Genomic DNA, 11937 nt, shown 5'->3' with positions numbered 1-11937 from the left:
GTATCCTAGCAAGACGTACTTAGCCGAATTGTTATTACTGTGGGAATATAAATGTACATATATCAACTAGACCAAGCTTCGGGGTTCTCTGCCCTATCCAGCCCTTCATCCCCAATCGCTTTACAAATCTCCTCTCCCTCTTGACGCCATTCCTCCTCCCGGAACTCTTCCGTCCCCCAACCAAAGTCCTCGGTCAGAACCCGCCTCACTTCAATCTGCTCCCACGACCCAGGTAGGTGAATATAGCCAATTTCTCCACCGGGAAAATACACAACCTCTAAATTCCGAATGTCATCGATGACGTTCTGGAGATAGGTGGGAGCATTATGAGCCACACTTTCTTCCCGAAAGTCATTTTCCGGTGGCTCAGATTCATCAATGATTCGAATGATGTCTAGGTCATTTTAATCCCATTATTGGTACTGAAGCGCCAAGGGGGAAGGAGAAGGGATGTGGAGGAAGGAAGTAAAATGTACCTGACTTAGTGTCCAAAATGACTGAGATCCCATCATCCAACCAACAGGTCAACGCAACCTCGCACGGTTGCAAAAAGTCCATTCTTAGCTCGTCGTCAGCGACTGCGCCTGTTAATCCAGGATCACGTCCATTCCGGATCTCTTCATCGAGAAGGTACTCGTATGCGCGTGATTGCCACATAATCGGCTTATGGTAGCCGTCCACCACATAGGGGATTTTTTTCATGAGGGATATCACCTCCGGGGCGAGATGCAGCGAATGACATAGCTCTTCGTTGATGATGTGGCCACCTTCTGGAGGAAAAGTGACACGATCGGGGGGGGGAGGTAGCTTAGCCTAAGAAGCAGGTTATAAATGGTGGTAATTTGGGTGATTATTGTTTTTTCATTGTATGAAGGTACGGAAGACATGGGATTGGTATGGCGAAACCAGATATAGGCCAGAGTAAACAGGAGGGAGACAATCCAGGCTTTCTGTTGCATTGCAAATGCCGTGAAATGGAAATCCTTCAGCTTTTTCGATTTTTTTACTTATTTAAAGGGAAAAGCGAGGAGGTGGATTTTGGCGACGATGAGCCATGGAAATTGCTTATCCCTGTGGATCCTGTCCAGGTTCCACCAATCCCATCCTTGGATCCATGCCAACAGTCGCGGAATTCAAGCTCAGTTATCCAGATCTTCATAAAAGGCTTGAACTTTGCTTCCGTGGTTCAAGTCGAAATGTGATTCATAAAATATCAACACTCTCCAGCTGATTCTTCTTCTCCTCCTCCTCCTCCTCCTCCTCCTCCATTCCATGAGAAAATTGTGAGGCCGGTAAGCATCAACTAACCAGAAAGAGAATCCAAATGTTATTTGAAATTGGAAACTGAGGACGACTGCCACCGTTTGCTTGAAATAAGCAAAAATTTGATCCCAAGAAACTGCACACTCAGGACGCAGGAAGATCAAGCAAAAAAGCAATGATTTTCATGGTCTCACTGTCGCTTTGTCTCTCTCGCTATAAGAGTATTTTGTCGAGCGCCAACATTAGAGATACGCCTTGAACCCCTGGATTGTGATCATTTTGATGAGAGACCCATTGAGAAGCTGTGCTTCAATATCGAACAGTAGTCTCTGTGAAACTTTGTCTAGCGTAAGATCTATGCAATTATTCATGTAGTAAATGATGACAAAATGGATCCAGAAGGGGTGCAGCCACATGCGTCTTTACTCAGAAGCAGTCGCGAATAATTTTATGGTATTGAAAATCGTCCCGTCTCATGCTGGCACAAATCCTGGGACGCTGGAGCCTCTCAGGAAGCAAGCATATGGCGCGTTTCTTCTCAAAATCATAGCGATAGTACACAATGCTTGGTCTTCGTTCAAACAAACTTGAAGGTCCAATGGTGTTCAAAGCTGGTTGAAAATATCTGCATCATGGTTGATTTGAGCTTCCAGCGCTGTTTCGAATATCTTGAGAAAATAAGTGAGCTGAACCGAATGTCGTCTTCGGAAGCCTTACTTGTAAAACCGCGAGCCTCCTTCAGGTCTTTTTGTTGTGCAATTTATCTATACATCTCGGCTAGCCAGACAAATCTAGTTCCGGTGCAACACAACATTGGATTGGTCGCGGCATTGTGTCACACCCGTGCCTTGACCTAAAGGCCTGATGAGTTTCCATGCATGACATGGATTGAAAGTAGCAGACTAGATTTCTACCTTTTCGCCGTGCTTTTGGCATAATGTTATTTTGGTTAAGGGTGACCCTAAATCTTAAGTATTAGTCTATACCATCAATCTATGCTTGATCATCTATAAATGTTGGTAATGGCGCCATGTTTAATTCCCATCCACCGCATGTTGGCCCTGTTTCAACGGTAGCCATATCTCTTCCTTCCTTTCATCTGTGTCATCTAGTTCAAGCACTGTAATAAGCTGACAGATAAGAGCCGAAGCCGCAAATCTCGCAAAAACCCCTAACGCATCAAGAGTCCCGATAAAAAGCACCGCCGAGAGGATCACAGTACCACACGTGACGTGCCCAGCACCAAAGATGTTCGCTAATGAATCCAAGAGAACAACTTGCTTATCCTGTTTCTGCTTCCCTGCGCTTCTTCTCGCTACAATAATACTTGCAATTGAGAACCCAAGCGGTACAAGAGCCAGAAAAATCCATGCAATTTCGAGATACGACCAAGTACACTTCCAGCTCAGGATAGTTTGTCGGCCCAACATGATAGCATTCTGGAGGACATTCGCCGCCGCCGCCGCCGCAAAGAGGTATTTCATTGTGACTATTGCAGCGGAAGTGACATCATTGGGGCGGGTAATCCTACTTCCAAAGGCACGAACCGGCATCTTGGTCATTTTTGTCCACGGCCTCGAAAATGGACTTGAAGGTGCCCCAAGAGCGCATAGGAATCCAAGAGCTGGACTTTCCCAGCTCATTCTAGCTTTTTCTTCGAGAGTAGGGCTAAGTCCGCCTAAGATGGTAGGCGTCAAGCCGAGTATGACAATTGCAGAGGACCAGTCTGCTTCGTTGACCGCGCCGGCGTTGTCCATAAGACAATCGACCATATTCTTGCATGTTCCTGAGTCTTGCTCTCCATATAGAGTGATATTGTGGTTATAACTGGCATAGCATTGGTGATTAACCGCACCGTGCGTGAGGGTGCCAATGTAAAACGGATACCAGTCTTTGAACTGTGCGGCGTGGGCGGTGGTTTGGTGCAGAGTCATTAGACTCACCCAAGATAACACTAAATAACTTATTAATGATCCTAATCTTCGATGTTTTGTACTCAGGATTCACACCTTTGCTTCCTCTCATGTTGGGTCTTTTTTGGGAGTTTTATGCATCGGAAATTGATATTTTGCAGCGACAGCAATATGTGGAGGTCAAATCCGGTTTGCTAATTTCAAAATTAGCTCTCGAGAGAAAAGAAATATTCGCTAGAGGGATTCAGAACCTATATGATGCCACCCCCACGCTAATTATAGTACCCAACCTCGCAAATTTCTCGGCGCTAGATAAGCTAGTAAGCAGGGTGCTTACTGGATATTGTTGGTCAGCCAGTAGTCTCCGCCCAGAACCACTCGCATTTCCTAATACCCAGGCATTCCCCACCAACTTCAATACAATGATTTCCTTCAGCATGTTCGCCCCAATTGATACGTAGAAGTGTTCACAGGCGGCCCCGTGGCATGGAAATGGAATGGGGTTACTTTAAGCTGGAATGGGCTGCACCGACGATCAACCAATAACCGTTGTCCTGTAAGAATTGCCGCCCTGAGATCTCAGACTTAAAGCGAAGGCGTCAGCTTAGATTTGAAAATTGGGGGCTAGTTTCGGCATGTACCAGTAGAATGAGCTTCTAAATTTTTCATATGCCCAATTGCTTTACTCATCACTCCTGGCTGGGGCAATGCGAAATACCCAATGGGGACCGTAAGTATTTCCCCAAGTGCGGGTCCGGTAGGGTCAAGCCAACAAACAACTTTTGGGAAGGCATGTACCACTCATTATTAAAAATGGGTCGCTTCAAAAAACTCTTAATTTAATCCATGACTACAGAAAAGTATTCCGAGAAGATAATTCGAAGATCCATATAGCTTTGGTGACGGTAGAGCGGTTCAAAACTTAATGTGTATATGATTACAGTATCTATATGTTGTTAAAACAAGAGCTTCTTAGACTGTAACTAGAGCTTATATATAGAGGAAGATATAAATTTATTTAATAGTACCTTCAGGGGTATATAGCAGAATTATGGTGAGTAATAACATACTTGAAATTGATGGGGTAGGCCCGAAGACTGATTTGGGGAAATACTTTTGACTAGATAGTGTACACACCCAGTGACTTCGCCCCAACGCTGCCAGAACATGATTGTGGATACTTAAGCTACCATAGTAGGGAGATAATCGCTTGTTCATTATACGCAGCCCAGTCAGCACAGGAAGCTACTTCCACCTGCAAACATTTACAGATATCTCCGTGAGGAATGTATAAGTGGATATCGCATTATTAGCTTCGAACCCGCGGTGGGCTTAATTGGTGCATGTCCGGGCTATAGGTCATCAGAGTTGTACCAGAAAACTCTTGCCGGGTCAATAAATATTACAAATCAGTAAAAGAGCTTTGATCTACTTGATAGCCGCGACCATGGCGTGCGGCTCTTATCCAATGAGGGTAGGTCCAGCCTAGTAGACTACTTAGCTATGATGATGCAGCGGCACAGCTCTCGCCAGTGTAGACGTCCCAGTTCGCCATATCGAAAATGATATCTGTTCTACCAATTCTTCCAACCTTAAGTAAATCTCCCATATCTGCACCTAGGGGACGAAATCGAGCCTACAACGCTGACGCTTTTCATTCCTGGCCTCCTACAGCATCATCTTTAGCTCTAACCTTTCTAATATTTGGCAAAGGATTTGGCGTTGAACATTGTTTAATATCACCCTTACGTGCTTATTATGTGCTCATGGCATTAGGTGACGGCTTTAGACATAATGGACAATTACCTCGGTAGAACATGAATCAAGTCATGATATTGTTCTACATAAACTCCTTGTAACCAATCACGACCAGTATATATTTACAGGTGAGACTGAGCTTCCTCAGGCTCACCAATCAGTCGCAAAAAGCTCCCATGCACCTGATCAGTAAGATCACTGGCCTGCATACTCCGCCCTTTCTCTTCGAAAGCCTTCCGCGACGATTCCCTTGTAATGCTACTACCTGCCCACGCAGCCAGAAGCAAGGTAGTACCGGGAGACATGCGTGCGTCAGACTCCAGCTCAGCCTGCACCTCCGCTCTGCTCTGCGCCTCCTTCTCATTCTCTTTCTCGCCCGAGTCCCACAACTTATCGTGATATGCCGCTCGCCAGGCAAGCATCGTGCCCAGAGATCCGGTAAGTGTATCTCCCTGGCCGCCACTGCGCTTCAGTCCACCCTTGATGTCATTGATGATACTGGTAGTTCCATTGGAGATCACATCGCGAGGACCTTTCTGCACAATCGTAACGCCCCCCAGTGCGTTGGAAAGCTCCTGGCATGCATCGGACACTTTGCTTGTCTTGTCGCCTCCTTCTTTCTCGACGTCAGCCTGGCTGGGAACCTTGATCCCCAGTGCCTTCGCCAGACGCCCGAACTCAACAACGTTTGGGGTGAGAATGCATTCTTTGTATCCCTTGACGAGGCTGGGGTCCTCTGTCACGATTAGTAGCCCGTCTGCGTCGAGCACGAACGGGATAGACCGTGAGCGTGCTGCTTTGATTACCTCGGCGACTACCTTCAGGGTGACGCCATCGCGGCCAAGTCCGGGGCCGATAACGAGGGCGTGTAGGCGGGAAAGCATGTCGATCATGGGGCCTGCGAGGGCTGGTGCATCGATTGACTTGGGGTTCTTGACTGTGTCTGTGCTGGGAAGCAATGGGTGTACCATTAGGTTCGGCGAATATGCCTTGATGACCTGATAGCTGGTGTGAGTTACTGTATACTAATTTGCGCAGGTGGGACCATACCGGAGCTGCGGAGCGTTCACAGAGAACATGGCTCTGGAAGATGTTAGTTGTGGCTCATTGCTTATGTCGAATATTCATACCATGTCACATCCTGGTATTGGTTAGCTGATTGGGCTACTGGGCCTCTTTGAGCAGTGACCGAGTGACATACCTAGCTTGGCCGATGCGATGGCCGAGAAGTATGGTGCACCAGTATAACTGTTTCGCGGTTAGCCCGGACGGAGAATCCTGGTATCGAGCGACTTACTCGGCACAACCGCCAATGACTGCCACACGACCGAGTTGTCCTACTTGAGCATTAGCATGATTGCTCGAGATCAAGGTGTACGGTGGGGAAACGACTAGGATTCCGTGGGGAACATACCTTTGTGGAACTTCTCCAACATCGGCGGTATGATGTTGCGGACCTTTCTGAAGAGGACCTTCGATGAGGTCGTGACATGATGAACTGGCTCCATGTTAGATACAAGCTTGTGAAGAGAGAAAGATTCGATGTAGAGACAGTGGTCAGAAGAAGAATAAGTGTTCGGATGATGTCACCCCAGGTGGGGCTTGCAGAACGTCAAGCTTGTGTAAACCACGGACAAGAAATGCAACGCACTTTCAAGTTTTCGATAGTAGGCAACACGCTGCCGTTTTGATTCGAGTGTCCGACTGTCAATATTGTCATCATCGAGGTAAGTATAACGGGATGAAAGGATATCGGATGTTGTAGAAGTTGATATGTGGTGGTCAAAAGTGTCTAAAACCCACTTTTGAAGCAACAGATTGGACCATTTCGGATGGAGTTTCCGTTGTTTCCGGAGCTTGCTTCTGGCTGTTCAAGAGCTTTGCGCCCCATTGTGTAATTGGACGAAACATTTGATTAAATGAGTTTATTCAAGGGAGGAAAAGATGTAACGAATTTTTCGCTATATGCTAACTAATTCGCTGTCAACTTAGTGGAACCCAGGAATCCATCCGTTATAACCAGGTATTCGTTACAGACGGGGTCTGTCAAAACTGGGTCTGTACTGGAAGAGCGTAGTTTGCACCTCACGAAATAATGAACCGAAAGATAAATCAGAGTGGTATTGCTTGTACGCCCGCTATGGATGGTGCTCAGAAGACTATGGAAATCTAGTATCAACACCTCGTAACGCTCAGAATGCTCCGCAAAAAGACCCCCCAGACAAAGGAAATAAAGAGACAAATGAAACAATGATGAGATCAAAGGGTTTGGAAGCCCGTAAGTTGTGAGTTTATCGCTTGCGAGATGCAAGGGCGGCGAGTTTCTGCTGGCGTGCCAATTTCTCCTTCTTAGCGGCCATCTCCAAGCGCAGCTCTTCCTCGTCCTCCTTGCGAGCATTCTTCAAGGCAGCGCCTTCTTCAAGCTCGACATCGTCAAAGCCAGCCTCCATGTCCGAAGATGCGTCAGAGTAGTAGTCGTCATAACCACCGTAGTCACCTTCGTCCTCCTCGTCGGTTCCCATGTACTCGTTCATGCGACGCTTGCCATGCTGGCGACGGTCATTAGTGCCAGGCTTTCCAGGGAGACGTGCGGTTCCCTGGTAAGTCGGCGGCTCGGGAGTCCGGGCTGGCTTGGCAGTGCCTTTGTAAGAAGGAACTTCGGGAGATTGCTTAGCGGAATCGGGGGATCGCTTGTGGCCATTTCGGGCGATAGCTGGTTCAAACTTCTTTCCCTTCGACTCCATTTTCGCTCGCATCTTGGCTTCTTGCAAGCGGCGTCGCAATTCATGGCGGCCAAGGTGCTCGCGAGGAGCGGTCTGATGTTGAAGCAAACCAACCTTTTGGGGGGCCTGTTCCTGTCGAGCTTTGGCGATCGCCATTAGGTCGGCATACGAACCTTTCGGTGGGGCCTTGGCGGGGGGAGCAGCCACAGCAGTCTTGGATGGAACGGATTTGGTTGACACAGGCTTGGTGGGAGCTGTCTTCTTGACGCCGACGGTGCTGTTCTTGGGGACAGGCTTGGTAGCAGAAATCGGTTTCGGCGCAGTCTTCGATGTTGCAGATGAAGCCCCAGGTTTGGCTCCAGACTTGGTAGAGACTGAACCCTCGGGGCGAACAGGACGAGGCAGCTGGTCCTCCGCCTTGCGCTTGGTTCCTGCATTCATGGTCGAAACATGTTGGGGGAACGAGCCAAGTTTCCGATCATCGCGCTTGGGGGAAGATATCTTGGGGGGAGATGGGGGTTGAGAAACCGGAAGCTTGGTGGGCTTGCCGGTTTCGAGCGAGGTGAGAACCGAGTCGAGGAACTATGCCATGTGTCAGATAAGAACATGCGAATTACATAGAAAACTTGAACATACACTCATCTTGTAAATTTGAAATGCGAAAAGAGGGGAGTCCGTGTTGGACAGTTTGCAAGTATGAAAAAAAGCAAAGAAAGAGTTTGTCACCGATTTATGTTTAGTTCGAAGTATGAAGCTTCATGACTCCGAACGCGAGACCATGAAAATGGAGCTCCGTCCGGAGAGAGAGAAGATGCGCAACTTGATGAAAAACACGGGTGATAAGGGAGACAGAAGATTCGGTGAGGAAGGCGAAGTCGAGCCACTCAGAAGGGTTCCGAGGGCTTCTATGGACGTGGAATCGCAGTGAATATAGCGGGGGGAAGTTGGCCACGCTTGATCCATGATTCACTTCAACTTGGCCCGAACGGGATATCCCACGTGACGTTTGCGCCACACTCGCTTAGTCTTTTTTCTGCCGGGCGGTAACACCGCCACAGAGAGCCGCAACGCACTTTTTCCCACGATTTCCGTGCGCTCGATCTTGATCCTCAACCAACTCCTCCCGAACTCGACGTTGCAGTCTCCGCCCAAACTTGCGGTTAAATCGATTGTTTCTCTTGTTCTAAAAGAAAACGTGAGTCTCCAGAAATGCTCTTCTCGAATTCTACGCGACAGTTTTTTTTCCCCTGTTGGCACAGCACAGACTTTTCAATGAACCAAATTTACTGATAACCAATTCGCGAATAGTACCATCAAAATGAAGCACATCGCCGCCTACATGCTCCTTGCCCTTGCCGGCAACGAGTCTCCCTCCGTTGCTGACATCAAGGCTGTCCTCTCCTCCGTCGGCATTGACGCTGAGACCGAGCGCCTCGAGAAGCTCATCGCTGAGCTCGAGGGCAAGAACCTCCAGGAGGTTAGTGAACACCCCCAAGCTTGAGAACTACCCGACATTCGACTAACACTTCCATTACAGCTGATCGCTGAGGGTTCCGCCAAGCTCGCCTCCGTTCCCTCCGGTGGTGCTGGTGCCGCTGCCGCTGCCCCCGCTGCCGGTGGTGCCGCCAACGAGGCTGCCCCCGAGGCCGCCAAGGAGGAGGAGAAGGAGGAGTCCGATGATGACATGGGATTCGGTCTGTTCGACTAAATGCATCCCTCATCACGGTCTCAAAAGGAACAATCTGGAGGAACAGATATCTGAGTGGTCTAGTCAGTTCGGGAAGGAATTCCAGCGACTGGTTTCTCAAGTGTGCATTGTTCAGGCTGTTCTAACGCAGTTACGAGTTTTTCATATATGAGCTGGAAACAGTTTATAGCCAATACAGATTATCTGACCTCCACTATTGTTTTATACGTACGAAGTAGCTTTTAGTAGACCTGTCCAACAGGACATTGTCTATTCTACTCCCATCCAACGAAGATCATAAAAATTACCTGACTAGCCTAACTAGTTCCAAGGGTGTGATATGATCTATGTAATAAGGGCTTTTGGAATTGCGATTAGCATTGATTTGATATCAAACATGCGGTTAATACAGACCAAACTCTGGTGCTTGGGACAAGAGGTAATAAAAATACGCCGTTGAGTATTTTAGAGATACTTTATATAACGTGGTGAAATGACCCAAATATGGTGTATTTTCTGGTCTTTCATTGGATTAGAAACGGTAAATTACTACTGTAATACAGGTTACCCAAATCGGACTAGTGGGTTAGGGCTTAACCTACCCGTCGCTTAGGCGAGCCCCTGCCCACCTCACCAGTCCCAGGTGTACTAGCGAGATCGTTCCCGCGACACGACGACCCGACAACCCATCTTCCTTCGCTTTTCGAGATACCGTTCGGAAGGCGAGCTCCAAGGAAACAACCGCAAAAATGGCTGACATCGAATACGTGAGTTTTTTTTCTCATGGGACCAGGCCCTGTATCAATAGCTAACAAATTCTTCTTAGAACGCCGAGGAGGCTGCCGGTACGTCTTGAATCAATCTTATCCAACCCATACCCAGAGATCAGTGTCAAGCGATGGAGGAAATTGGATCGAGTGTTTTGGGAACGACAATGATAAACGACGAAGAACGAGGGGTCGGATTTTCGATATCGCTTTGACGAAGGGATTGCACGACACACACACCACCATCGATAGCCCAAATCGCTGACAGGAATTTCGACAACAGAGATCAAGAAGAGAAGACAGTTCCGCAAGTTCTCTTACCGCGGTATTGACCTCGACCAGTACGTTTTACCCGTCAACCATCCACCCGCCACCCCACTCGCAGCATGCACCCAGTCTCATTGAAGGAGGATACGATGAATGTCACCACTCCTCTTACACCACCCTGTTGCCAGATGCTCGCTGCGGGATGGGAAAGCGGGCGATGAAATTTTTGCTTTGCAGTGTCTAACTAAATTTTCCAGGCTCCTCGACCTCTCGTCCGAGCAGCTCCGCGATGTTGTCCACGCCCGTGCCCGCAGACGTTTCAACCGTGGTCTCAAGCGCAAGCCCATGGGCCTGATCAAGAAGCTCCGCAAGGCTAAGCAGGAGGCCAAGCCCAACGAGAAGCCCGACCTCGTCAAGACCCACCTGCGTGACATGATCGTTGTCCCCGAGATGATCGGCAGCGTCATCGGTATCTACTCCGGAAAGGAGTTCAACCAGGTCGAGATCAAGCCTGAGATGGTTGGCCACTACCTGGCTGAGTTCTCTATCTCTTAGTACGTTGCTTTCTATGTCTGCATCCTATGGAATAGTACTAACAACCCTCCAGCAAGCCCGTCAAGCACGGTCGCCCCGGTATCGGTGCCACCCACTCTTCCCGTTTCATTCCCCTGAAGTAAACGATTTCGAACGATTCCCCTTGGAGTGGCGTGTGGTGGAGATGGTGCTGGGATAGCAAAAATGGAAATCAGCACCCTCAACTGGGTTGCTTTATTCAGCTTGTATTTCCAGTGCGGGCCAGCTGTTTCCAGCTCAATTTAAGATCTTGTCGGCATAAAAAATTGGAGATGTATCTCCTTTCGGTTTTCGTTGAGTGACGAAGCAAAACAGTGCTCTCCTTAGTTACAGTGATGTTGCTAAGGAGGGTGAAATTCACGATATGATAAATTTCACTCTTGTCGCATCGTAATGTAGATCCAGTAGTATCTCAAGGTCCACTGCACCGCGCATCTCAACTCTGGGTTGTCCATATATCCATCCGTTTTCATGACTGGTAATACTACTTCCACGCTACCTGCATGGTACCTTTTCCTCGAGTTTAATGTTGCTCAAATGCAGAATCACTTTGACCTCAGATGTGAGTCGGCGATTTTCGGCATGCAGTGTTACGTGCATATCACGACAACAGCACTGGAGTTGGCTGACTTCATATCTGTCACTTTTAACTAAAACTTTGCAATTTTGTTGCGACATTATTTAGATTACTTGTGGATTTCCTTCATGGTATGTGAACAAAGAGCTTTGAGGTCTGATGTGAGAGTTGGCTATGGAGGAGCAACTATATATATCCATGGATGTAGTAGGGATCTGCGAATAACGCCTCGCACCCACACGAAACTTAAATAATGCATTCACCAAAGAACACCATCCAACAGGCATTCTCCAAGGAGTCTCGGGTGGTGGATAAAATCACTCTGCATGGAAAGCCCAGAGTAATTTTTTATCTTATTAATATGACGTTCCCAAGGCTTATCTACCCCAACCCACGGACCCCATTCACC

The 11937-nt window shown here is 48.0% G+C and overlaps 6 protein-coding genes across 6 annotated transcripts; 2 read left to right on the top strand and 4 right to left on the bottom strand.

Moving 5' to 3' along the window:
• Window positions 1-62: 62 nt before the first annotated feature.
• N7484_008374 (uncharacterized protein) lies at window positions 63-657 on the bottom strand (the record flags this gene model as incomplete). Its single annotated transcript, XM_057118761.1, has 2 exons — window positions 63-394; window positions 477-657. The coding sequence occupies 2 exons, from the start codon at window positions 655-657 to the stop codon at window positions 63-65; spliced, it is 513 nt and encodes a 170-aa protein (XP_056968316.1).
• Window positions 658-2297: 1640 nt separating this feature from the next.
• Window positions 2298-3197, bottom strand: N7484_008373 (uncharacterized protein; the record flags this gene model as incomplete). Its single annotated transcript, XM_057118760.1, has 1 exon — window positions 2298-3197. The coding sequence occupies one exon, from the start codon at window positions 3195-3197 to the stop codon at window positions 2298-2300; it is 900 nt and encodes a 299-aa protein (XP_056968315.1).
• Window positions 3198-5056: 1859 nt separating this feature from the next.
• Window positions 5057-6442, bottom strand: N7484_008372 (ATP-dependent (S)-NAD(P)H-hydrate dehydratase; the record flags this gene model as incomplete). The annotated part of the gene is made up of 6 exons (XM_057118759.1): window positions 5057-5932; window positions 5985-6017; window positions 6065-6075; window positions 6136-6182; window positions 6232-6271; window positions 6349-6442. 6 exons carry the CDS (start codon window positions 6440-6442, stop codon window positions 5057-5059), a joined length of 1101 nt encoding a protein of 366 aa, XP_056968314.1.
• Window positions 6443-7225: 783 nt separating this feature from the next.
• N7484_008371 (uncharacterized protein) lies at window positions 7226-8299 on the bottom strand (the record flags this gene model as incomplete). The annotated part of the gene is made up of 2 exons (XM_057118758.1): window positions 7226-8239; window positions 8294-8299. 2 exons carry the CDS (start codon window positions 8297-8299, stop codon window positions 7226-7228), a joined length of 1020 nt encoding a protein of 339 aa, XP_056968313.1.
• Window positions 8300-8975: 676 nt separating this feature from the next.
• Window positions 8976-9365, top strand: aspf8 (ribosomal protein P2; the record flags this gene model as incomplete). Its single annotated transcript, XM_057118757.1, has 2 exons — window positions 8976-9134; window positions 9195-9365. The coding sequence occupies 2 exons, from the start codon at window positions 8976-8978 to the stop codon at window positions 9363-9365; spliced, it is 330 nt and encodes a 109-aa protein (XP_056968312.1).
• Window positions 9366-10093: 728 nt separating this feature from the next.
• On the top strand, window positions 10094-11055 carry N7484_008369 (40S ribosomal protein uS19; the record flags this gene model as incomplete). Its single annotated transcript, XM_057118756.1, has 5 exons — window positions 10094-10111; window positions 10171-10189; window positions 10395-10452; window positions 10636-10932; window positions 10986-11055. 5 exons carry the CDS (start codon window positions 10094-10096, stop codon window positions 11053-11055), a joined length of 462 nt encoding a protein of 153 aa, XP_056968311.1.
• Between the last annotated feature and the right edge of the window lie 882 nt (window positions 11056-11937).

Source organism: Penicillium longicatenatum, assembly GCF_028827895.1.
Source record: "Penicillium longicatenatum strain IBT 33135 chromosome Unknown contig_6_segment0_segment0, whole genome shotgun sequence".
NCBI classification, from domain to species: Eukaryota; Fungi; Ascomycota; class Eurotiomycetes; order Eurotiales; family Aspergillaceae; genus Penicillium; species Penicillium longicatenatum.
Note: the sequence above shows the minus strand (reverse complement) of the source record. Positions and strands in the feature narration are given on the sequence as shown.